Genomic DNA, 26,616 nt, shown 5'->3' on the forward strand with positions numbered 1-26,616 from the left:
GTCCCGCTTCACAAGAGTGGGAGCAGAGAGGAGGATGGAAACTACAGGCCGGTTAGCCTCACCTCGGTGGTGGGAAAAGTATTGGAGTCGCTGCTGAAGGAAAGAATATTGAACAATCTACAAGCAGCAGAATTGCTGGCCAGAGGCAGCATGGTTTCACCAAGGGAAGGTCCTGTCAGACGAATCTGATAGACTTTTTTGAATGGGTAATTAAGGAATTGGATCGAGAAAGAGCGCTCGATGTCTTCTACTTGGATTTTAGCAAAGCTTTTGATACGGTCCCACACAGGAGGCTAGTGAATAAAACGAGAAGCTTGGGAGTGAGTGCCAAGGTGGTGGCCTGGATAGCAAACTGGTTGAAGGACAGAAGATAATGTGTGATGACAAATGGAACTTACTCGGAAAAGAGAGCGGTGTTGAGCGGAGTCCGCAAGGGTTGGTGTTGGGACCGGTCCTGTTCAATATCTTCTTGAGCGACATTGCGAACGGGATAGAAGGTAAGGTTTGTCTATTTGCGGATGATACTAAGATCTGCAACAGAGTGGACACGCCGGAAGGAGTGGAGAGAATGAGACGGGATTTAAGGAAGCCTGAAGACTGGTCGAAGATATGGCAGCTGAGATTCAATGCCAAGAAGTGCAGAGTCATGCACATGGGGTGTGGAAATCCGAAAGAAATGTATTCAATGGGGGGTGAAGGGCTGATGTGCACGGAGCAGGAGAGAGACCTTGGGGTGATAGTGTCTAACGATCTGAAGTCAGCGAAACAATGTGACAAGGTGATAGCTAAAGCCAGAAGAATGCTGGGCTGCATAAAGAGAGGAATATCGAGTAAGAAAAGGGAAGTGATGATCCCCTTGTACAGGGCCTTGGTGAGGCCTCACCTGGGTTACTGTGTTCAGTTCTAGAGACCGTATCTCCAAAGGGACAGAGACAGGATGGAGGCGGTCCAGAGAAGGGCGACCAAAAAGGTGTATGGTCTTCATCGAATGCCTTATGAGGAGAGATTGAAGAATCTAAATATGTACACCCTGGAGGAAAGGAGGAGCAGGGGTGATATGATAGAGACCTTCAGATACCTGAAAGGTTTTAATGATCCAAAGATAACGACAAACCTTTTCCGTTGCAAAAAAATCAGCAGAACCAGGGGTCACTATTTAAAACTCCAGGGAAGAAGACTCAGAACCAATGTCAGGAAGTATTTCTTCATGGAGAGGGTGGTGGATGCCTGGAATGCACTTCCGGAGAAAGTGGTGAAGTCTAAAACTGTGAAGGATTTCAAAGGGGCATGTGATAAACACTGTGTATCCATAAAGTCTTGAGGATGTGAATGAAGTGAAGAGGCATGGGGTGGCTTGCGGGAATGATGGCTACTACCTGGTGATTAATACCCTTATTCAATAAACATACACACGGTTAATGTGACTTCAACATTGCTCTATGCTTCAACGGCAAGAGGAAATGTGAATGTGTTGCATTCACAAATAAGTGTGGGAGTAGCTTGCTTGTTGCGGTGGTTACTACCCCAAAACAATTAAGCCTGATACTTCACTTTGAATACATATATAGCGCAGCTCACTGCTTCAATGGCAGGGGGGAATGAAGATAAGAGGATTTACATTCAGACAACAAGGAGGACTGAATTGCATAGTCTGGGTAAAGAAATAAGCGTGGGAGTAGCTTGCTTGTTGCAGCGGTTACTACCCCAAATCAATTAGGCTTGATACTTCACTTTTATGCAGCTCCAGCACTGCTCTCTACATCAAAAGCAGGGGTGGAAGGAAATTAGAACCAAAAAGTTACCAATAAGGGCCCTGACCTCAGCGGTCAGAGTAACAGATAAGTATGAGAAAAATAACTGTGAAAGCTTGCTGGGCAGACTGGATGGGCCATTTGGTCTTCTTCTGCTGTCATTTCTATGTTTCTATATGTAAGGAGCAATCCATACCTCTCAGTCTCTCCCACCTGGAGAATCTGGATTGGCTGCCTGAAGACTATTTAGCCCAGCCATGTTAATACACAGTGGGGTTCATTTTGAGGAAGCAGTCAAGGAGTTAAGATGTATTTATTCCACCCAAGGAGTTTATTTTAGAAGTGACACCTCCCAGTGACTGAGGGTCCTTCTTATAATTTACAGAGTGATAGTCTTTTAAGCCTGATACCCTTTAGGGGCAAAAGGGCTCTCACCTGGGGAATAAAGACCTGTGAGCCTGCTCTAAATCCTAGGTGGGCAAGCACCAGTGATTGATCCTTCTGCGAGAGACAATGAGGGCAGAAGGGATATCCAGTTTAAGCTTTAAAGTATTTTTTGGACTTAAGAAAAGGGATTTCAGAGCGGAGAACTTGCCTAATCCCATTAATTTTCCCCAAGATACGTTCCCAAGAAATATCAGAGAATAAGGATGAAGGAATAGGAAGAATAAGAGCAGGAGACCTCATCCGGATCTCTACCATCAAAGGACCAGGATGGGCTGAGTGTCTGAGAAGATGATGTCTACAGGTAGGATTTTTGCAGTAAAGTTGGGGACACCTCATTTAGGATCTCTGCACAGTTGCTGGGAGAGTTTAGCGCGTTTAAAATCACCATGGGCTCTACCCAGAGTCTGGTAAAAGGACACCTACCTACTCAAAATTATACCTGTACTATCAGTCAGATGTAAATTCCCACTTCTGGATAATGGACTTATGAGTATTAATGAGTATTATGAGTATTAATCAGTAAACTTTATTTTAACACCCACTAAACTCCCCAGAGAAGTATGAGAGAGGAAGGAAAAGATGCCGACCACTCACAGCAGGGGAGGAAGACCAGGTAAGAAAGGAATAAGGGAAATAAAACCTCCCTACTCTCTGCCTTCTGTGCCTCTTCATTTATTTATTTATTTTTTAACCTAGCTCGGCCAGTCCTGGCTGAAAGTACGACTGGGTCTCCAGCTACTGGGAGGGAGAATGTGAAAACTTTCACCGCTGAGCCTCCCTCATCCTTCAACCACTTCGCTGTTTTTTTGGGTTTTTTTTAAGTCTACGCCTGAAAAAGGCTGCCGGACTAAAGGCGCTCAACTGAGGGAGGGACTCATTAGTATCACCTCAGGAGTACAAGCAGTGCGCTAAACTTCTCCTTTCCTTCTTAATCTTCCTTTTTTTTTTTTTTTACTACAAGCAATCCTGGATAGGGAAATGCATGTCCACCATCTGCTGGATACGGAGAATACTGGCGGGCTGATTTCTGGGCAGGGCTATATATCTGTGACATCAGATTTTACTCCTTTTGCTGGTAGAGGTGCATAACCCATTTGTGGGGATTAGCCTGCCTGAGTGCAGAGGAATTTTAAAATTGGGAGAGTTGCCTTAATAAAAGGTGCACACATTGGGGCAAATTTTCAAAGGGTTATGCGCGTAACCCCCGAAAAGCTGCCCCTGCGCACACCGAGCCTATCTTGCATAGACTCGGTGGCGCGCGCAAGCCCCGGGACGCGCGTATGTCCCGGGGCTTTCAAAAATGGGGGGTCTGGGGGCGGGGCGGCGGTTCGGGGGCGGGGCCAAATCCTCCGGCACAGTGAGCCAGGGCAGGCGTAACATTTTCAACAAAGATAGGGGAGGAATTTAGTTAGGGGTGGGGGGTCGGTTAGATAGGGGAAGGTTGGGGGGAGGCCGGAGAAAAATGTCCCTCCAAAGCCGCTCCGATTTCGGAGCGGCTTTGGAGGGAACGGGGAAAGCCATCGGGGCTCCCCCCCTTGGGCAGCGCGTGCATGTTATAAAATCGGGCGTAGATTTGTTCGCGCCGGGTTGCACAAACAAATCTACGCCCGCGCATAAGTTTAAAAACCTGGCCCATTTTGTTTCATAGTATAGAAAGCATAATTAAAAAAAACATTTGAACAAAAAAGGAAGGAGACCTAGTTAAAAGACCCAAGGATAAAACAATAAAACTACAAAGTCAAGTATGTTGATCTGCTGAATAATCTGTTGCTTTATATAGTGTGTGTTGTCTCTGTAATTAGTGGTACAGCGTGTATTCTGTGTGCAGATTAAAGAAAGATTTCAAACTGGCCTATTCAAAAATGGAAAATATACCTTTCAAAATAAGCATTTTGCTCTCTATAATTCTGGCTGACCTTTGGATGAGTTTTCTATCTACCGTCAGATCACATACAAAATAAAATTTTGTTAGAGACTTTCTTTTTTTTTTTTAAGGTGATAACACCCATGGTTGGTAGTAAGGCGGGTAATTCCATCTTGTTAGTTTAAGTTGACTCTTTAATGTTGGTAACTATTGGTGTCATAACCATTAAGTATTGGAATGGAGATGTGTGTGGGCAGAGACGGTTGGGGGACTAGAGATAGTGTATACATGTTGATGCTGGAAAGCCTTTGCTGGGTGTGCCAGCTTCAGAACACACTTTACCCTGCCTTCTGATGCCAGTCGTGTAGGACCCTGTGCTGCTGCTGTTTACGGTTCCGCTCGCGCCAGCACTTGGAGCAGTATCCTTGCCATGCTGGGTTGCCATAGTAGCCACAGCCGTCTCTGCACAGCAGTTCCGATTGATCGAAATGGATTCCCCAGCTTTCTGATATATGGCTCATCGTGTCCTAAAGTAAGTACAGAAAACATTACAGCACTGAAAGAAAGATCAAAGCACCAATCAGCAACACTGTTTATGGCAGAACTCAGTCATATTGGTTTTGTGTTGCTGTTTAACTAATCCCCTAATGAGCTTTAATATGTGAAGACTGAGAGCATTATGTCATGAGCTGACTGACCTAAGATACAGCCTATCTGCTTATGAGATGTTATCTTAGCGTTACCATCTTTCTTCATTTGGCCCTTAGTACTACTACTACCTATCACCTCCATAGTGTTACAAGGCACATGCTTCACTGTACATAAGTGAAAGTCTTTGCTTGATGGAGCTTACAGTTTTGACAAGCCACAAATATAGGACAAAAAAAGAGGCTTCAATTTGTTAAAAGAAAAAATGGTTAAAATCAATAAGGACATGATCAGGGAGTTAAACATTTTAAAAGGTGGGTTTTTTTGGTGGGAGTTGAAAATGGTCAGAGAAGGTGTATGATGCACCAGTTCATATGCATGTTCTCCCTTGCTGCACTGGATTCCTGGAATAGCCTTCTCTTGTTTCAACCTGCCCCAATCCAGAAGCCTGGTGCCACATCATCAAGGCATTTCATGCCTAACAGGAAGAGAACTTCTTCCAAATCAATGAAGCCCAGGCACTTTAGACAACAAATTCAATCAAATGCATAAAGCTGCAATTCCCCCATGTGACTGCAGGGAAAAGTGTCTGATATTATAGGGCAGGGATTCTTTCAACACATTACTTGGTAGAATCAGACTGCAACCATCAACTCCTGCTGGTTTCCATATTCAGTTATTCCTAAAACATTCTCTTTCTTTGCTCTGTCTTTCTTCTCCTCCCTCTCCCTGCTATTCCATCTCTTCCCTTGCTCCCCTGCCACGTCTCTTTCCTCCTCTATCACTTGCCTTCTCTTTCCCAAGCTCCCCTGCCCCTTCTCTCTCCTCCTTCCTCTCTTCACACTCCTGGCCCTTCTGTCCTTCTCTCACTCCCCTACTCCTTTCTTTCTTTGCCTCTTTTTTCATCCCCTTCACATTCGTTTCCAATTCCCTTTCACTCCCTTTCTGCCCCACTCCTCACGTTCTCCCCCCTTGCCTCCCTTCTCTGTCCCTTCTCCTCATGCTCTTACCTCTTTGATCCCTTTCCCCTTCTCTGCCCTGCCCCTTAATCCTTTCCTCTTCTTTTCCTCTCCTTTTGCTCTCCTACTACCTTGCTTTCAGCTTTTCTGGCACTGCAGGACCCGGATTATCAGTGTGCTCCTCCTTCCACCTGCAGGAGCTGGCTTCTCACGGGAGGGGGATTCCATCTTCCTGACCATGCAAGCAGAATGTGAATGGCCAGGGAACTGTCATCTCTGGTCAGTGCTGAACCGTGGCTGCATAGCTACAAAAAAAATCATGCTGGTGGCCACATCTGAGAAACATGGATACAGAGCAGTGCTTCTCAACCTTTTTTTTTTATTCACGGCATACTTTTGAGTTTGATCATTACAGCACACACAAAACCAAATTTTGCATGGTCCTCTCTCACCCCCACCCCTGCATGATCTTTTTTCACCACACACCCCCAGCATGATTCTCTTTCATCCCCAACCTCTGCCATGACCCTTTTTCTAATGCTCCACTCTCTCTCTTCTACCCCTCCACCCTGAAGTGAAAGGAAGAGAGCAGTACTTCATATCTGAACATCTGTCTTCTCCACTGGCATCACATTGATGTTCTAACATGCAGTGCTAGCAGGTCCTTCAAGATCATTCTGTTCACACTGCTAAGGTTACATCCCAGCTGCAGTCACAGACTGTGACTGCCTGTAAGATTTCTCCCCCTTTGTATTCCATCATCCTGAGTGGTAGAGCAATCAAATTTTCTACCCCTTCCATGCCTGAGCACAAAAGCTCTGCAACATTCCAAAACAACCAGGACAAATAGTGTGGCCACTGGCCAAACATCTGGCTCCTTAGGTCTTCTACATAGCCTACCAGACAGACCTGGCTATGTGAGCACCTGTGTTTCCACTACAATTTCTACTAATTACAGAACTAGCAGCTTGCCAGACAAACCCAGCTTCTAGTTTGATTCTGACATTACAGCCTGAGTGGAGGAGTAGCCTAGTGGATAGAGAACCAGGGAAGCCAGGTTCAAATTCTGCTTACATTCCTTGTAGCCTTGGGCAAGTCATTTCACAGAACTTGCAGCCTGCTAGTCCATTCTACCACTGCAGCCTGCCAGACAAACCCAGCTATATATTTATTTTTATTTTATTTAAAATTTTTATATACCGACATTCATCCAGGATATCATATCGGTTCACATTGTAACGCAAAAACAAACGCACGGCATGGCGCTTTACATTGAACAGTAAAAAACATGATAACAAGGCATTAACGAGAGGGGGGGAACAATAATATGGGAAGTTTTGCAATAAAATTATATACAAGAATTGCAATTATATACATATGTACAAAAGAAAGAAAACTATGAGGTTAATTTTAATCAGGCTAGGAGATAAGATGGGGAAGAGAAGGGAGGAGAGCAAGGAAAGAGGGGGGCAGAGAGAAAGAAAAGAAGGATGCTTGCTAGGTGCTTGCTAGGACTTCTAATATTTCATATTAATCTTTTTGCCATTCATTCAGGCAAACTTCAGAGTGCAGCCAGCAGAGAAGGCAGAAGTGGCATAAAGTGCCCCTCTCCTAGCAGCTGGGGAGGATCACACTGGAGCAACCATAGTACATCAAGGACATTGTCATGTTAAACAGGTTTAGAAGAACTCACAGCGAGAATATCATATTGGTGCATATGAAGAACCTAAAGTGCTCAGAAAGATAAGACATTGCACAAATAAACACCAGGCTGAAGTAACAATTGATATTACTGTAATATCTTAATTCACTGATGCAACAATTTATTTTAGGTTGCATTTACTGTATATTCTGCAACATCCCAACACTTGTTGATCAGTGTGGATAACAAATAAACAAACATAACTACAAATACAAAATTCATCATAAAACAGAACAATAGGACAGATTAAACCCCATAAACCTGCTTAAAAAATTCTATTTTTGAAACTTTTTCTTTAACATAATAAACACACATTTGCAATTTACACATCAAATTAATAGCATGGTGTTGTACATCTGACCACAAAGGCAGTATGAGAAAAAGAGAAAGATAATATATTCCCCCATGTCACCAAGTTTCCTAGCACAATTATGAGTGTGTAAACTCCCTCATCCAAACCCTAGGGTATGCAGTAACAGAATTAACAGGCTTTAAATACCCATAATTTCCTCCAAATGCACACATTTATCCAACTTCTCTCGTAATGCATACGTGATTTTCTCAAATAGCACAATATCAGTAAGACTAAGTGATCCTTGGTGCATTTTTCCATAGCAGAGCTATTGTGTGTCTAGCAGCAAGAAGACATTGAGTAATAAGAATTTTATCCTCTGTTGAGACTGAGAGGTTTGCATCCTTCCAATATCCTAAAAACTCAGTAGAGTGACAAGGAAAAGTTATTGCACATCAGCCAAAGCCCCCTCTCCATATACCCCCCAAAAAGAAAGAACCAGAGGACAAGACCACTACACATGAAAATATGTACCCACTTGACCACACCCACGCCAAGAGAGAGGAGAATCAGATCTAGAAAAGCCAGTAGAGATCACGTGATGCTGGGAAGGAGTGAGACCTGTCTCTGACTCGCTCCCTCCAGGCCTAGTCGCCATCCGCCTATGTCCCACCGTCTTTTACAGCATTTTCGCAGGGCGCACAGCACCATAGATTCCTCAAGAGACACTTACCTCCTTTTGGTATGACCCAGTGGGGAATGTCGACCCTTCTTGTAAAAAAGGACAGAAACTCTGACCCAATCCTCCCAAGATGGCCAAAGGAGTGGACGCCAGAGTCGAGGCGACCTCCACTGAGGCCCTAATTGCAGCGGTAACGGGGTAGTTGAAAAAGCTATCAATATTAAAATGGATGGCAAGTTTGGCAAATTAACTGCTAAAATTGATGCCATCTCCACCTCATTTGAGGCAGCAGCGTCCAGAATCGTGGAGGTTGAGTAGCGCATGTCAACCCTGGAAGACAGCAGTCATGGCAGAGACCGCGTAGACAGGGAGACAGCAGAGAGACTGGAGAAGCTTGAAAATAAAGTTGAGGACCTGGAGAACCGCTCCAGGCGTAATAACCTGCAGTTCATAGGCTTCCCAGAGTCACTGGCAGAGGTGGAGTTGCGTGAATTTTTGGAATAGTGGCGGACTGAACAATTTCCCCGCACTGAGGCGTCAGGCCCGATTCGAATAGAGAGGGTCCATCATGTGGGACCATGAGTGGAGACTCAAACCAGGCCACGAGTGGTGATCGTGCGTTTTCTGGATTTCGCCCAAAAGTCAGCGATTCTACAGGCTCTATGACGTGGTCTACAGCCGCAAATGGGAGATCAAAAAAATTTTATTTTTCAGGATTATTCAGTCAAACTAGTCTTTTCACCCATCTGCAGCTCCCTGTATCAGAAGAAAGTTCGCTTCACCTTACTTTACCTGGCTAAGTTACAGGTCACCCATGCTGTGTCACTAACTTCTACCATACGCCAAATGATGCCCAGCGATTTCTACAGTCATTATCCGGTGATTGACTACATACCCAGTTGTAAACCTGGATCTTGTCAACATATTGCATTGGCTATCAACCTGCGGCCAAAAGACATTATTTGTTATTAAGCACGGAGGTGAAGGAACCAAGTGCAGAAGTTCTGCAAAAGAACCCTTCATGGATATGGACTCCTGATATTCTGGATATATAGTTGGATTTCCCTGTCTTACACAGTTACATTTTCTTGCTTAGATTTTCCTGGTCCTATATAGTTGATTTATGTTGCATAATTCGCTGCTTGATCTGCAGTATATTTTTAAAAGGGGTGGGGGCATGGTGGTGGGGACTATAGCATCAATGAATGATCTCCTGTATACGAGTTCTTCCCTTTCAGGGACTCATGTAGTCTTGGGCTGGGAAGAAGGGAAGTGGGGGGTGGGAAGGCAATGTGTGGCTGAAGTATGTGTGAGTTGTGGTACAGTTGAAAGTATTCATTATATCTTGATATTGCTACTAGTATTGTTTCTTGCAATTTGGGGGCTGCACCCTAGGCTGGGGGGCTGTGCCCTTGACAGAAAGTATAAGATCTGCTTATTATTTATACGATCACTGACTAATGCCTGCCAAGCAAGGATTTCGGATAGTTTCCTGGAATGTCTGTGAGCTAGGCTCCCCCATCAAAAGGTAAAAAATTCTGAGCATGTTAAATAGACAGCATGCTGATATTGCATTGTTACAGGAGACCCATCTTGATGATCTAAAGCACGGTAAGCTTCACAGGTGGTGGGCGAGTCAGGTTTATTGGGCATCTTCAGGCACTCCAAAGCTGGGATAGCCATATTATTTCATAAGTCACTATCTTTTCAGCACCCTGCCACTATTACCAATCCAACAAATAAAGAATCCACAATAATCAGGAAACCACTGATAATACACTGAAATAAAGATCCCGTATGTATATATAGTAGGTTAAGGATTGTGAATAAATACTCAAAGTGACCTCATACAACATGCCCTGGAGGCTACAGGCTCAAAAAGCTTTCAGCGGCAGGGGCCTTTTTAATCATTGGTCACGGAGAGATATTTTGTAAATGTTCCCTTGTCCGGAGCTAAATAGATACACACTTATCTTATGAGGTGTACTGCAAGCCCTCCAGTCCAAATTTTGGTGTGTGCACAGGTAAAGTCCATGTACCAAACTGGGAAACCGGCTGGGTACATGGACTTTACCTGAGTATTTATTCACAATCCTTAACCCACTATATATACTGTGGGAAATATGCGCTTGCCAGCAAGCCATTTCATCAGGGTTTAAAACACTTAACTTCCCTTCTCCCTGACCTTTGCCTGAATAAAAGCATCACTTGTGCTTAAGTCTCTGCCTGGGAAAGGATACCTGACTGTCATGTATTTCTCTAGTTTATAATTAATCCTGTTAGCCTGAAAGAGGGGCTGGGTGTTCCCTAGTCAGAGGCAGGACAAAGTCAGGAGGTATAGATTTCAGCAGCCAATGAGATGATCCGTGCACACCCCCTGAGCCAAAGCCAATAGTGTAGGGACTCGTCTGTTGCTATGGGGAAAGTAGCCAATCATGTAATGACACATCATCTGCCTTTGTATGAATGTACAATAAAGGAGAGCGCCAAAGTGTGCTCCAGTCCTTTTGCTGCCTGCGATGAAAGGTGCCTCAAGTGTCTTCTTTGCCTCCATACTCTACAATATACTATTACCAATCCCACAGGGCATTACTTAATGATTAAAGGGATACTGCAAGGGAAACTGCTCACTATCTGTAATGTAATGTATATGCTCCAAATCAATTTGATAAACAGTTCTTTCTCTCTCTATCAGTTATTGCATGACCCTTCCTATATTTCCCTGGTTTTGGGTGGGGATTCTAATACTGTGTGGGATCCTCAAATGGACCGGTCTCACCCTTACCTGAACGAAGCGTTTTAGTCCCATAGGGGTCTCCTGTTATGTAAACAATTGGGTCTTCTAGATGTTTGGATGATTCTTCATCCCCTCAAACATGATTACACCCTTGTCTCACGGGCACATGCCACACAGTTGCACTTAGATCATCTCTTTTTTTCACATACTATGTTTTCTCAAGTGCTAGCCGCAGAAATTGGCCCATTAGCCATATCAGACCATGCTTTGATTTGGGTGGACTTTCTGTGGGGTACCGGTTCACAAGGCCGACGGCCCTGGCGTTTTCCCTCATTTTTGGCTAAAGATATTCATTTCCAAGAATTGATTTATTTATTTATTAAATACTTTTCTATGCCGTCGTTAAGCGGGTGCCATCACAATAGGGCACAAAAACTGTGTGTTAAATCCAGTATCTGGAATTCTAAACTCTTAAACAGGTGCCGTTAATTTACTGTAACAGTTTCATAAAAAATATTATTTGGTGAGTGTTATAAGCGCTGGGATGAATATATAGACCATAATAAATCACATCACTACTCCCACACTGTTTTGGGATACGAGCAAAGCAGTGCTCCACGAAGAGATCACAGCATATTTCATCCACAGATGGAAAGCAATGGATGCCAGAATACTGTGGCTGGAACGTCAAGTACATAAAGACCGTCAACATCTGGCCCGTGATTCCTCTGTCGGGGCTAGGACAAATTATCTTACCTCTCTGACAGCCTTGAAAACCTTCCTATATCAACACATGGTTAAATCTACGTTTTATTATAAATTTCAACTTTTTCAATATGGGGGTAAAATGGGAAAATTCTTGGCCAATCTGGTGAAGCGTAAATTGGAGGCTAAATATATAGCTGTCATTCAAAATACCTCACAAAAAATAGTAAACATCCATAAGGAACTGAGTGAGAACTTTCTTTCTTACTTTCAACAACTTTACGCTCAGCAACCAGGTGATGACCGTGCTCGTGTTGCATTTTTTCAGGGGCTAGCCCTTCCTCAATTTATGGATCTGCAACCTTTTCGGCTAGAAGAAATCCGATACAGGATCATGGGGGTGCCGTCTCATAAGGCACGAGGTCCCGATGGCTTTACTGGGAAATATTACAAAATATTGCAGGATAGAATAACCTCACCCCTGCTTTTGCATTATGAACATTTGCTAGACCAGCAGGCTTTCCCACCACATGCAAACAAAGCTTTGATCACGCTGATTCCTAAAAAAGATAAAGATCCATTGGACCCTGGGTCCTATCGACCTATCTCTCTCCTGAATTTTGATGCCAAACTGCTGGCGAAGATCTATGCTGACCGCTTAGCAACTTCAATGATAGGGATCCATCAGGTGGGATTTGTGAGAAGATGACATCCTGTTATTAATGTTCGTCGGGCACTGGTTTCTACTGTGTGGAGTATAACTCGTAATATTCCATCCGCGTTGGTCAGTTTTGACGCTGAAAAGGCATTTGATCATGTGGCATGGGATTATCTCTTTTTTGTTTTGGAGCAATTTGGGATATTGGGGTGACTGGTTAAGGGTGGTTCATCTTTTATATGCGGCACCGTGTGCCCAATTGTTAATCAACAGTTCTCTTACAGCAGATTTCGCCTTACAGTGTGGCACAAGGCAGGATGTCCTTTATCACCGCTGTTGTTTATTCTTTCGCTAGAACCTTTGTCAGTAGCTATTCAGCAGAATATGTCTATTTCTGGTGTAGTGGTGGGGACCATTCCTTTTAAGGTCGCTGCATTTGCAAATGATCTCTTAGTTCATCTAACTGACCCAGTAGTATCACTATCTGCTCTCATGGACCTGTTTGAAGGGATTGGATCCTTTTCCGGCTTTAAGTTAAACCTGAATAAATCTGAGGCCTTAGCTTCCCATGTTAGTCATTTAGGTGAATGGCAGACAAAGTTCCCCTTTCAACAGACAAGGGAAGCCTTTCATTATTTGGGCATTCAGTTATCCTTTTCTATGACTAAAATTTATGATTTAAATATCCTGCCACTACTAAAAGCTCTTAAGAATCAGCTTTTGGAATGGAAGGATCTGCCTGTATTGGTGACTGGCTGAATAAATCTGTTTAAGATGATTTTGTGGCCTAAATGGCTTTATGTTTTTCAGATCATTCCTGTTTTGCTTCAGAGGCGAGACATAAGGTTAATCTATGCTATGCTTTCACATTTCATCTGGCGGGGCCGATGGGCACCCATAGCTATGGTGCATCTGGTCGGATCCTGGCGCAATGGTGGATTGGGGGTTCTGGACATAGAAGAATATATTATGGCTTGTTTACTGTGCCATGTGAAGGACTTTATTTAATACACAGCATTTTACCCCACTAGATTTTGAAAGGGCAATGATACATCCTATACACCCTGTATATGCTCTACATGCGAGGTTGGCTCATCTCCCTTCGTCGCTTCGTAGTAATTTCCTCCTGATCTCGCTATGCAAAGCTTAGATATTCCTTTGTTCCAAATTAGGTCACTACCCTTATGAATCAGCATTATTGCCCATTCGGGGAAATTTGGATTTCCTCCCTGGCTCACAGTCCATATACTTTTCTCAATGGCAGCAGAAAGGTGTGATCACTTTCTCAGATAGTGGATCCTGAGGGAGTTTTGCGCTCTTACCCGGACCTATCCTCGCAATTTGACCTTTCTGCCAATTCTATCTTTGCCTCTCTCCAATTGCATCATTACGCCTGATCATTGCAATGAACACACCTACAGGATGCTTTTATAGACCGTCTGGAGGAGTTTATCCAGCTGGAGATACCAAGGCGGATGGGCATCTCCTGGATCCGTAAATCACTCCTTAACATTGCAGCCAGAACCCCATGTGATACTATGCTTATTAAGTGGAGGACAAATATACCAATTTTGGCTGACTTCTCTCTTCTATCGACCATCAAATGAATTCATGAAGTGACAGAGGATGCTAGTCTACGGGAAATGCAATATAAATTTCTATGTAGGGCTTATCTACCCCCTGCTTGGTTACATGGATGAGGCTATTTACCTTCAGACCATTGTAGTAAATGCCAAACTGAAAGGGGTTCTCTGGGCCACTGTTTTTGGCATTGCGTTTGCATTCAAGCATTTTGGGGAAAGATTGCTAAGTTTCTCTCTTCATTAATAGGTCAATCAGTGGTACTCACACCAGAGGGGGCCCTATTTGATGTCGTCTTGGCCTTTCAGGTCCGAGGATGAGATAAGTGCCTCCTCCTACGGAAAGCCTGCTTTACTGCAAAAAAAAAAGCTATACTGTTACAATGGCGGGTGTCCCATCCCCCTAGTTTTTGGTTATGGAGAAATAAACTACATACCCTTATGCAAATGGAGAATCAAACTACTTCATGCTCTTTTAAATGTAAACAGACCTTTATTAATGTGTGGGGAGCCTAATTGCAATGTCTTTCTCCCAGAGCCAGAAGTGCTCTCATCAATTATCCATAATTATACTGGTGCATTTATTATATAACTTGTTTCTCTACCTCAGCTATTTCTTTTTCACCTTATATATTAGGGGTAGTGGGTGGGAGGTGGGTATCAGGGTTTGAGCTCTTAGGGAGGGGAATAATACAAAATGGAAACTTTTGTCACAGCTGTTGTGTTTTCTGTAGTTTGACATGCTTCAGAGTCATGTATGTTAAATGTTTTTGTCTTTATTATTTATTAAACAGTTTTACATATAGAAAAGCCAGTAAAGAAGGTGGGGTGTCTATATACTCGGTGCAAAGTTTTAATCATCAGATCCACCCACTTGCAGCAAACAGAGTGCGCTGCCTACCAGATTTCATCTCAAGCCATATCATCTAAGGTCGACTTCATATCAGCATTCCACTTCTGGATTATAGACTACATTCTGTCTGGGATGCAATCCGAATCTGTATATAATTATAAAGATGAGAAATAGGTTTCCCCTGAATGGTACTCAGAAATCTCTCCAGAGGACATGGACTGCAAGTAACCCATCCTTTATCTTTCAGTTTTTCCAAAGCTGATTTCATAAGGACATGGAGTTCTGCACTCAATATGGTTTGTATCAATTAACTCAGTAAAAGAACTTTATCCCCCTTCCACATTTGCCATAAAAATTTCAAACCCCCAGCTTGCCAGTCCATCATGTCAGGGAAAAAGGAGCAATACGAGAGATTAGGGTTTTTAGCCAGGGGTGTAATAGATGAGAACTCTGATGTAGAGCCCCACATGCCTACATACTCTCCACCAAATCTGAAACATATAAGCCAAGATAGGAAAGCTGCGAAGAAAACTTCTAGCAGCCTTGGATAACATGGGTAGGGTCAAGAACAAAGGAAGTTTGGATCCAAGATGGCGGATCTGTGAAGACACTGTTGAGCTGGCAGTGAAACCCTAATCTATTTCCTGATGCCGCACTCCGCAAGGAAATTATGAGCCCGGGAGCATGAGTCCTTGACCGCTCATACGTCTCTTTTACCTGTTGGACTGATGGACCCTCATGAGGTCTGGGAGGTTATCGCTCCGGGAGTTGGCTCGCGGCGGGGTGAGCGGGAGGAAGCAGAACCTGCCGCCCTGCAGGAGCTGCTAACAACTTTGTCCCTGGAGGATCGGAGGGCCCCGGAAAACCCGGCAGAGGCCCATTTCCCCAGCCATCCCCATGGATCACCATTGGATGAAATCGGGGATGAAGACAACATGGGTCTGGAGAGTGGGAGTGCTCTGGGGGCTATGCTGGAGCCCCACGAAGTCTCTGCCAATTCCAGGGAAGTTGCCAACAACACAGATCCCCCACAGCTAAAGAGGAAGGAAATAAAGATGCCTACTGCGTTTAGAAAAGATTTGGTAAGGCCTAATGTTATCTCATTAGATTCAATCTGGGAAGCAATCCAAACTCTGAATGAGAATATGTTTCAACAATTAAGACCTGTAACAGATATTATTAAATATATGGATACGGTATCCTGTTCATCTTTGAAGGAAGAGACTAAAGCTGTTTCTAATACAGTTCAGAACATTATAAGAGAGAACCAACTAATATCTAAAAAGATGAAGCAGCTTGAGAATCAGAATTTAAAAAAGAATCCTCCATCTCAAAGTGGTTTTCAAGTTTTGACACCTATGATTCCAGACCTGGATATTACTAACATTCTGGAAACAACCCAAAGAGAACAAGTTAAACGCTCCACATTGATAGTTTCTTTTTTATTGGAATCTGACAAGGAGTGGATCCTAAGAATATTTTTTCGACATCGTCAAGAGACATTCCTGGATTTGAAAGTTAGTGCCTTCCCAGACTTGGCAAGGTCAACCCAGTTGAAGAGGAAACAGTTTCTTCAAATGTGGCCCCAAGTTGTACAACTTGGTGCCCATTTTCTATTAAAATTCTTATGTAAATGCATGATTAAATACAGAAATTCCACATGTTTTCTATGTTCCTTCTCAACTAAATAATTTCTTGAAAGATAAAGAATCATCTGTAATTACTTCCTCCCCAATAGCTGCGGAGTAAGCGCTAACAATTTGCAGCTGTATTCGATCATTAATATTATGTGTTATTATTCTTGTGATGGTGACTGGATCCTCAAGTTGGGGACTTGATATGCAGAGGCTTTGTTTACCCTAATTGAATTTTTTTCCTTGAATTTTCCCAATATGTACTCTGTTTGCAAATTAAAGTTATTTTTCTTGAAAATGTAATGTATAAATTTATAAATTAAAAATTAAGAAAGAAGAAAGGAAGTTCTATTCTCTCAGTCTGTGCATGTTCCAGTTGAAGCTACCCACAAGAAGAATCAGGATCAAACCACTCCCGATGCATGCCAGCCTCACCAGCACTGTATATCTGGCAGCTCATGCTGCCTTGTGATTTGGGCCTACACAGGGTTACCAAGTTGATACGGGCAACTCTATTCTGCCAAATAAAGCTCCCTGTTTGCCCATTTACAGAAGCAAAGACCTGGTTAGGAATCCGACAAAGAACATGTTGAAACAGATATAATAACCTAGATAGTATACACATTTTAATGAGCTTAATACGACCAGACCAGGAAATATACATCCAATCCCTCAGGTCCTTCTTGGTAAAGGCCAACACCTGACCATAATTAAACTTAAAGAGATGATTCAAGTTAGTCGTGAACTTAATACCCAAATAAGTAAACCCATCCTCAACAGGTTGAAAATGATGTAGACTTGAAGGTAGCTGCCCGCGCCCGCCCAAAAGAAAAGTCTCAGATTTCATATAGTTCACCTGATAGTGCTCTATATTCCTCCAGCAACTGCATCAGCCTAATACATGAGCTGTCCAACTGAATCAAGAAAATTGGAATGTTGTCAGAGAGAAATTTTATGCATCACTCTATCTATGGTAATTCCTCTTATTCCCCCCTCCCCCGCTCTATGGCCATATCAAACGAGAAAGGAGAAAGAGGATAGTACAGACACATCCCGCTAGAGACATTAAAGGGGGCAGGGAGACTGCTATTGACAAATATATGCACGTTGGGGAAGGTGTAAAGGGCGAGAATCCATCTGTTAAATTCCTCTGGGAAACCGAATCTATGTAGCACTTTAAAAAGGTATGGCCACTGTATTCTAACAAAGGCCTTGTTGGCATCCAAAGCTAGAACAGTGCCAGGGATCTTGTGTTTCTTGGTAATCTGTAAAATAAGAGTTGCCGAGTATTATAAACTATCCTCATTTGATGAAGCCAGTCTGGTCTGAATGAATGATCAAAGGCATAAAACCTTCCAAATATAGTTGCAACACCTTGCCATTATTTTTACATCTGAATTTAATAAAGATATGGGTCTACAGGACCCAGTCTCTGATTCATCACCTTTTCTCTAGTAATCATTTATCGAGTTCGGGTGTTCACAAAGGTTATTGAATAGCTCCTTCAACTTGGTTAGGAACAGAGGGCCTTTTAAATCAATATCGTACTCATCAGGTCCTGGAATTTACCAGCTGGTACCCTCAGGCCCTCAATTGTCTCAAGAGGCAGAGAGAGTATATTTAGCCCAGCCAGAAAGAAATCAATGTCTTCCTGATCACATTCCAAGGAGCTGCTGTATAAGGAAGCAAAGTACTCCCGTATCTGTTCTTCCATCCCCTTACTATCAGACATCATGTTCCCCATAAGGGTTCTAATTTTGTGTATTAGGGCACAAGATGTTTGCCTGCACACTGCTCTAGCCAGCAATACCCTTGTCTAATTCCCATGTTCATACTGTCTTTGTTTAGTATATCTCAGGGCCAACTCTATCTTCCCAACCTGGAGGGCCCTGAGTTTATCTATAGTTTGGGACAAAGTCAGGAATATCTTGGCCGAACGTGCTTTTATGTACAACTTCCATGTCTCTGATTTCCCTCTCCAGCTGACTCTGCTCAGCAGTGGATATCCTCCTAAGGTGGCTTGCATAGCTAATGACCTTCTCCTGCAGCACCGCTTTAAGCGTGCACCACCTCAGAGAGGGGTCATAGTCATCTGGATTGTAATGCAAATCAAAGTCTGGAAACTAAAGGTTCAGCCACCATGGAATAGCCGGCCCTTGATCATCTGTGATACCCAAAGTAACTGATACCGAATGGTGGTAGGATAAAAAAAACTCGAGAATATATCACAAGGGGAAATTTGACTCAGGAACGACTCAGAACAGAGAAAATAATCTATACGTCTGTAAGAGTTATGATGTGGAGAAAAGCATGTAACACGAGAGGAAGAAAACATATTCCTCCACACATCAATCAAGTTGAACATTGAAACTAGGGCCAACAGTCCCCAGGGTTTTACGGTGCATGACTGGCACAGAACAGTCTTTACTAGGTTTCTAGCAGGTATTCCAATTACCCTCTGCTAGCAGGGGGAGATTCGAGTAGCCTCCTAATTTAATGGCCAAGTCAGAAAAAAAAGAGAGTGGAATTAGTATTTGGACCATAGACATTAACCAGAACAAACTCCAGAGATTTATTTATTTATTTATTTAACATTTTTATATACCGACGTTCTGGTAACAATGTTACCAATCACTTCGGTTTACATAGAACTTAGAAATGACTTAACACGAATGTCTTACAGAGAACAGGGAAACTATGGAACTTGGACAACATTGAATTGAATAGATAGTAACTTATACAATATACAATATATACATTTTTAACTAGCAGAATTCCTATAAATTAGGTTAATCATGTAACAAGTGGTTGAAGATTGGCAGGAGGGAAATTCAGATTAATTCAAGGATTATTAAGCAATGTGGGATAAAGAGATCATTAACCAGGCAGGAAAAGTGATATAAAAGATCAGTTCAGGTGTAGGCTTGTGTGAAAAGCCAGGTTTTGAGTCTTTTTTTGAATGTGATGGGGCATTGTTCGAGCCTACGGTCTGCGGGATGTTATGCGGTATTATGTTATGCGAGATGTTATGCGGTATTGTAAGATAATGTACCTCCCCTCCCCATCCACCTTGTCATACAGTAATTCCAAAGAGAGTGACTTGTTTATCAATATACATAACACCCTACTCTGCAAAATGCAGGGTGCTGCCAAGACCTGACCCACCCAGCCATGGGCGGCTCAAGGCAATCTGATGCCTGATGTGAGGGATGAGAATAGAGCTGCAGCCAGGCAATTTGGTGCCTATGGCCAAGTGAAAAAGTGCGCCCTCACCCTCTGCACAACACTATGAGCTGGAAGACTCAACTTTTTTTTTTTTGTAATTTAAAACATAAGTGTGCCCCTGATTTCAAAAGTGTGACCTTCAGGTCTGTAAGGATGGGATCCTTATCCTCTACAAGGACTGACCCTTAATTCTTGCTACATGAAATATAAAATAATGTAACATGAGAAAAAAAAAACCGAGAAACATGAGGAACAAATACAAATAAAGTAATAGAGCACTAACTGCCAGCACTTAAACAGTAACAACCTTACTCATGAAAAGGCAAAGCAAATATTACACCTCCTATTAGAAAATCAGAAAAAGACAGGCTGCTATATATCTCTACACAGAAACTACACACTAGCAAAATACCTCACCTCAGTCATAAATGCATAACATAGGTAGACCCTCACCAAATAGAGAATAAAGAGAACATAACATATAAACAGAAACGTGCAGACAAAAACTGAACTGGAAACCACAATGTAATGCAATAATGGAAATACCGAATTATCACCATTTCTCAGAAAACATAAACAATAAAATCAAGAAATAATCATTAATAGTAAATTTCCTGTTCAATGTTTGGGACCATAAACTGATATTTTAATGCACAAGATTTCTGTCATGTGTTTACTTGAAATGCTGCTGGTGAGAAGTTTGTTAATTAAATCCTTGAAAAAAGTGCATATTTCAAAACAACTGAATAATATCCAATAATTTAAACTCATTTACATAATTTTAAAAAATTTCCCAAACACCAATACACATCAAACATCCAATATGTAAAACTAATAAGGCTTTTTAAAAAACATCTCGCTCTGCATACCCGGGCACTTGTGATTTCCAGTCAGGGTGAATGAGTGAGTGTGTGGGAGTGAGTGAGTGAGTGTGTGTACACACACACACACATATATATACATACATATATATATACATATACATGGACAAACTTTCTCCTCTCTCTCACACAATGCTCTTTCTCACTCCCCCTCCCCATAAACACACATGCTATCTCTCCCCTACACATGCTCTCATAAGAACATGCCATACTGGGTCAGACCAACCCAGCATCCTGTTTCCAACAGTGGCCAATCCAGGCCATAAGAACCTGGCAAGTACCCAAAAACTAAGTCTATTCCATGTTAACATTGCTAATGGCAGTGGCTGTTCTCTAAGTGAACTTAATAGCAGGTAATGGACTTCTCCAAGAACTTATCCAATCCTTTTTTAAACACCGCTAAACTAACTGCACTAACCACATCCTCTGGCAACAAATTCCAGAGTTTAATTGTGCGTTGAGTAAAGAAGAACTTTCTCCGATTAGTTTTAAATGTGCCACATGCTAACTTCATGGAGTGCCCCCTAGTCCTTCTATTATTCGAAAGTGTAAATAACTGATTCACATCTACCCGTTCTAGACCTCTCATGATTTTAAACACCTCTATCATATCCCCCCTCAGTCGTCTCTTCTTCAAGCTGAAAAGTCCTAACCTCTTTAGTCTTTCCTCATAGGGGAGCTGTTCCATTCCCCTTATCATTTTGATAGCCCTTCTCTGTATCTTCTCCATCGCACTCGCACACACATACACACTGAATTGTGCTATGATGACATGAAGATGACTATTAAGGTTATTATTGTTTGTTTATATTCTTTCCTCTAGACTATTTTTTTCTTTTCACCCCTCCCCCATCCTCTCTTTTATGGGGACTAGGACTAGAATTGTTTCTTGAGTATATAATTTGTATTATGTCTATTTTTATAGATTTTCTCTCTATTGATTATTTAAACAGAAATTTTATAAAAATAAAATAATTGCAATTTCAACCGACGCATATCCTATCCAGGGCTTTTTTTTCTGCTAATACTAGCACCATTTTTCCCTTTGCATTGGCCCCTGAAAAATGACAGTAGGTGCAGGACTAGGGAGAACAGCTGATTTCCTCTGCACTGTGTTCCCTACATGCTGCCTGGAAGGGAAAGGACTAGAAGAGGGCTGCTTTCTTCTAAATGAGATTGGGACACTGATTCAGAATATTTTATTCGTATGACAATTTTTACATGCATACCAATAAGTAGTGATAACAGTAAGATAAAATTATATAATAGAGGGAAGACAATGACAAGGCCAATTCCCAGTTTCTGGTGCTTATCCACATAGGAGCCAAATTTTCTAAATGATTTGGGGTGTTTAACTAAAAAATAAATTAACACTCCTTGGACACAGTGAAGAAGTTTGTCAGTACTAGGGGTGCTCAAGCACCCACTGCATCCACAGAGCTGGCACCTATGCTTACCTGTATTGCCACTGGTCAAATTATGCTTCTGGCTTGGTGGCAACACTGGCAAGCATGTCATAACATAGGCACTCCAGGTTCTACTCTCTATTCCTGCAACTCCACCATCTCCCCCAACCTGAATGTGTTCTCTTTTGCCTTAGGACAGGCAATGGGCTGGAGCATACACAATGGCAGACAATGTGCTCCTGGGACTCTGGACTCAGCTGCCTGCAGAGGGGGGAGGTGAAGGTTGAATGATGGGTAAATATTGAGGAGGGAAGTCATGCCTGTCCTAAAAAATGGAATTCCTTACCACCTTATTTAAGAACTCAAACGAATAACAAAACTTTCAAAAAAGATCTAAAGACTTTTCTTTTTCATAAAGTCTACGTTAATGATTATAATTTATTTCAACAATCTAATTTTAACCAAGACTACCAACCATACTCATGCAAAAGAGATAATGAAATATCGTCTGGCAATGACCATCATAATAGCAATATGAACTTATAATTAACATTAGAAGACCATCCTGAATATGTTTAAATACAACACTGTTACCACTATCCTTTTCCCTTCTTTTCCTTATGCTCCCTTTTTCACCACCAACCTCTCCCCAATCCCTTCTTCTTTTCCACTATTAATTTATGCATCAATGTTTTTAATGGTTTATTCTCTGTTTGATTTTTGTAAACCGTTATGATGGCTGAACCGAATGACGGTATATAAAACTGAACAAATAAATAAATAAATAAATAAATGAAGAGCAAAGAGAGAGAGATGCACCAGAGCAGATGTGGAGGATGGGAGATGCACCACATCCAGAGAAAACAGCAAGGGAGGTAGAGAGCAGATGGCATCAGTGTGTGTGTTGAGTGGGGGGGGGGCAAGGGTAGGGAGTGAGAGAGAAAAGGAAAACCATCAGTGGTGCCTCTCCCCAACTGGTGCTTTTCTCATGCCAAGTTGACAGAAGCAGGAAACACCAGCAGGTTAAGAGTGTTGTGGCAGGGCAGGCGTGCTCTGTGCACGCCTGCCCAGTGTAATGTGTTGCCAGGCCCTCCCTACAGTGATTGCTGTGGCATGATGAGGGGGGGGCCTATGGGCGAAGCGTTTGGCTGCGCGTGCCCATAGCCAGGGTTCCCGTGGGAACCGCGCTCCCTTTTCTGAATTGGCCTGATCGCAGGTCCCATTGGGTCATGTGTGGGTACGTCGCAGGGCAGGGAGGAGTCAGTTTTGAGTGGGACGCTTCCCCTTCTCCTCCCTCCTCAGTCTACCATTTTTGTTCTGTTTGCTGTTGACTCTGATTATCCGTCGGGTTTTTAAGCAGAGCGGAGAAATTTCGGATACAGTGTGAGTGGGGTCGGAGGTTACACGTGGCGGGCAGGCAGGTAGCATGGTGCCGGAGTTAATTAACGTTTTATGACTTATTTTGCGGATTTAGTGACATATAGGTGGGGAGAGGGGGACCGGATTGTGGGGGCCTAGTCAGGTGCGGGCCGGAGAAAGAGAGCCTGGAACGGGACTGTGTGAGGGGTGCTCTCTAGTTAAGCAGTCTGTTTCAAAAAAAAATAATAATAAAGTGAAGAACAGGCAAAGTTTAGGTGACGGATGGAAGATTCTGACCGGGCGCTTGAGAATTCAGCAGCGTGACCTTTGGATCAGGCAGTGTAGAGAGGTCCAGCGCGAGCATTCCTAAGGAGACTGGCAAAGCAGTTAGAGCAGTTCTAGTCGAGAGAACGACGGGATGGAGTCCGAGGAGGCAGCAGTGGTGATGGAAGAATCGGGACAGATGCCTAGTCTTCCGGGGACGGGTCCATCCGGGTCGCAGCCCGTCAGTCAAGCACCCCGGGTAAGTGTTGTTGCGGCAGCTCAGGTGACAGGGGCAAAGCAATCAAAAGCGCGGGCAAGGAAGGCTCCTGCCCTTAAGGGTAAGGAAATAGAGAGGGGAGGGTCAAAGAGAGGATCAGGGGAAGGCGCAAAAAGCGGTACAGAAAAAGGGCAGAATGCTGTGGTGCAGAATAGCAATCTCTCTAAAAAGGGAGTTCAGAGTAACGTAGAACCGCAGGTTGCAGCACAAGTTAGTGATGGTAGAATGATTGTTCCGCCGATTACACCACAAGAAGCAGCTGCGAATGCACTCAGTGACACCCTCGGTTGTAGATAACAGCAGGCAGACTTTAAGGAATATCCCAGATGCAATGAATGCTCCTTTACTCCCAATATTTTGGGGTCCAGAGTGGTGGAATGCAGGCCAGCATCGTGCTGATGCACGAGGCAACAGAGGAGTGGGACACATGGGGGGGTCCTTCCAGCTATACAGACGGAAGGATAAGACAGGCAGCACAGGGGAGGCCTTGGTGGGAAGGACTTAATCCGTACCAATACCCACCTAGCGGGGGGGGGGGGTGTCTCCCCCCAGATGGCCTTTTGGGTTGGAGTTCGGGGGCACAGCAGGGGGTAATTAAGGAAAATGGGACAGGTATCATAGTCCGGGGTATTTCCAGGCTGGGCCTTACTCGCCTAGCGCATACCCACTCAGGTTTGGAGAGGCGGGAAGGTGGTCCAGGACAGAGCAGGGGTCTGGCAATGTTGCAGGTAGCGCAGGTTTGGTGGCTGCTGTCTCTGGTTTGCCGTTTCAGAGAGCGGCACAGGAGTCAGGCGATGGTCCAGGTTCATCGGGTCAAGAATCATGGCATAATTCTTCAGCTTCAGTTGCGGAAGTCTCTTTACCTGGCATGAATCAAAGGGCTGTCACCGGACATCAGGATGAGTTACCTGTTGGTGCACCGGCACTGGGGGATGGCCTGAAAGTAGAGGCAGACGGGCGGAAATACCGTGTCAGAGGGGCAAGGAGAGCAGTTCCCATGTGTACAGGCAGAAGAAGCTTCTGAGGGGGATAAGTCTAGAGGCAAGATCAGATTAGCACCTACAGGGGATCAGACTAGTACCGGTGAGGGTGGTGGAGTTAGGGCAAAAGTGAGCAGGTCGGGAAAGAAGTGGTCAAAGTCTAGACATAAGAAGAAGGCCAGTAGTACTAGCTCTGCTAGTTCCTCATCATCATCCGAGTCATCGGACTTGAGTTCTAGCTCGTCCAGCGCTTCAGTGCACACCTTAAATAAGGGTCAGCGCAGTGACAGAGGTGCTCCAGCATTAGTCACTTTCACGGATCTTTGGGAAGATGTACCAAGAACGCTGCAGAAAAGGTTCAAACGTCGTAAATATATAGACATATTTAAGCTGATGGAGGGTAGGCGGGGTGATAGGCGTGAAAAACGAAAAAAGAGGCATAGCAAACGCCTTCATGGGACCCAGAAGATAGTGTCCCATAATATTCATAATTGCTCGATCATTCCTCAGACTGGCCAGTGTGGTAAGACATCACGATCCTTCACAATATGGCTCATTGCTGGCATATGCAGATGCCATTCTGGTAGCCAGTAAAAGTTATGAGGGATGGTCCTGGCTCAATTATAATGAGCGCTTCAGAGATTCCATGGAGGAGAATAAGTTGGTTTCTTGGGGTACACGTGATGTAGGTCTCTGGTTGACGGAAATGAAAGGCAAGGGTCCTGTGTCCTTGGGGGGGGGGGGGGGGGGGGGGGGGGGAATTCCCGACCTCAGGCAACTGGCCATTTTGAGTCAGTCCCGCACCAGAAGGTGTGGGGAGGGCAGCGACAAACATCCTCGATGTATGTTGGCAATTCAACCATTCGGAGTGTTTGTTTCCAGACTGCAAATTCAAGCATGTCTGCTCCCATTGGGGCGCCTCTCACCCAGTCACCAAGTGCAGTAAGCGTGACGGACCTCCTGGTGGCCCTGCTGCCAAAGGTCCGAGTAAATGAGTTAGCCAGGCGAGCCCCAATGCCAGTTAAGGTTGGGGCACTATGGAGGTGGCTTCAGCAATACCCAGATTGTGAGGTCAGGTTGTTGTTGTATAGGGTTTTCAATGGGGGCTTTATATTCCTTTCACAGATACCAGTTCCCTTGGGGGGGGAGGGGGGGAGTTTGGAATTGACCTTCAGTTTGTTTGCCACACATTGTTAAACAGAAAATGATTGGAGAGATATCCTTAGGAAGAACAGCGGGCCTTTATGTCGAACCTCCTTTCAACAGTGAAATGCTAAGAGAAATTAGGGAAACTAACCAAATTGGTAGTGCGGTAATAATGGGAGACTTCAATTATCCCAATATTGACTGGGTAAATGTATTATCGGGACACACTAGAGAGATAAAGTTCCTGGATGGAATAAATGATAGCTTTATGGAGCAATTGGTTCAGGAACCGACGAGAGAGGGAGCAATTTTAGATCTAATTCTCAGTGAAGAACAGGATTTGGTGAGAGAGGTAACGGTGGTGGGGCCGCTTGGCAATAGTGATCATAATATGATCAAATTTGATTTAATGACTGGAAGGGGGACAGTAACAAAATCCACGGCTCTTGTGCTAAACTTTCAAAAGGGAAACTTTGATAAAATGAGAAAAATAGTTAGAAAAAAACTGTAAGGAGCAGCTACAAAAGTCAAAAGTGTGCAAGAGGCGTGGTCATTGTTAAAAAAAT

At 43.5% G+C, this 26,616-nt stretch overlaps 1 protein-coding gene across 6 annotated transcripts in view; it reads right to left on the reverse strand.

Annotated features, from left to right (window-relative positions):
* The window catches only part of LOC115100770 (rab5 GDP/GTP exchange factor-like), a 106,579-nt gene that overhangs the window by 68,824 nt on the left and 11,139 nt on the right, over positions 1-26,616 (reverse strand). For 5 of the 6 annotated variants that reach the window (XM_029619624.1, XM_029619625.1, XM_029619623.1 and 2 more), the window contains exon 2: positions 4,405-4,589. In XM_029619624.1, the coding sequence (XP_029475484.1) occupies positions 4,405-4,589 (185 nt within the window). Of the gene's footprint in view, positions 1-4,404; positions 4,590-5,800; positions 6,880-26,616 lie in introns of those variants that run through there. The other variant, XM_029619626.1, reaches the window with a different exon arrangement.

The sequence above is a fragment of the Rhinatrema bivittatum genome, chromosome 11 (assembly GCF_901001135.1).
Source record: "Rhinatrema bivittatum chromosome 11, aRhiBiv1.1, whole genome shotgun sequence".
Taxonomy (NCBI): domain Eukaryota; kingdom Metazoa; phylum Chordata; class Amphibia; order Gymnophiona; family Rhinatrematidae; genus Rhinatrema; species Rhinatrema bivittatum.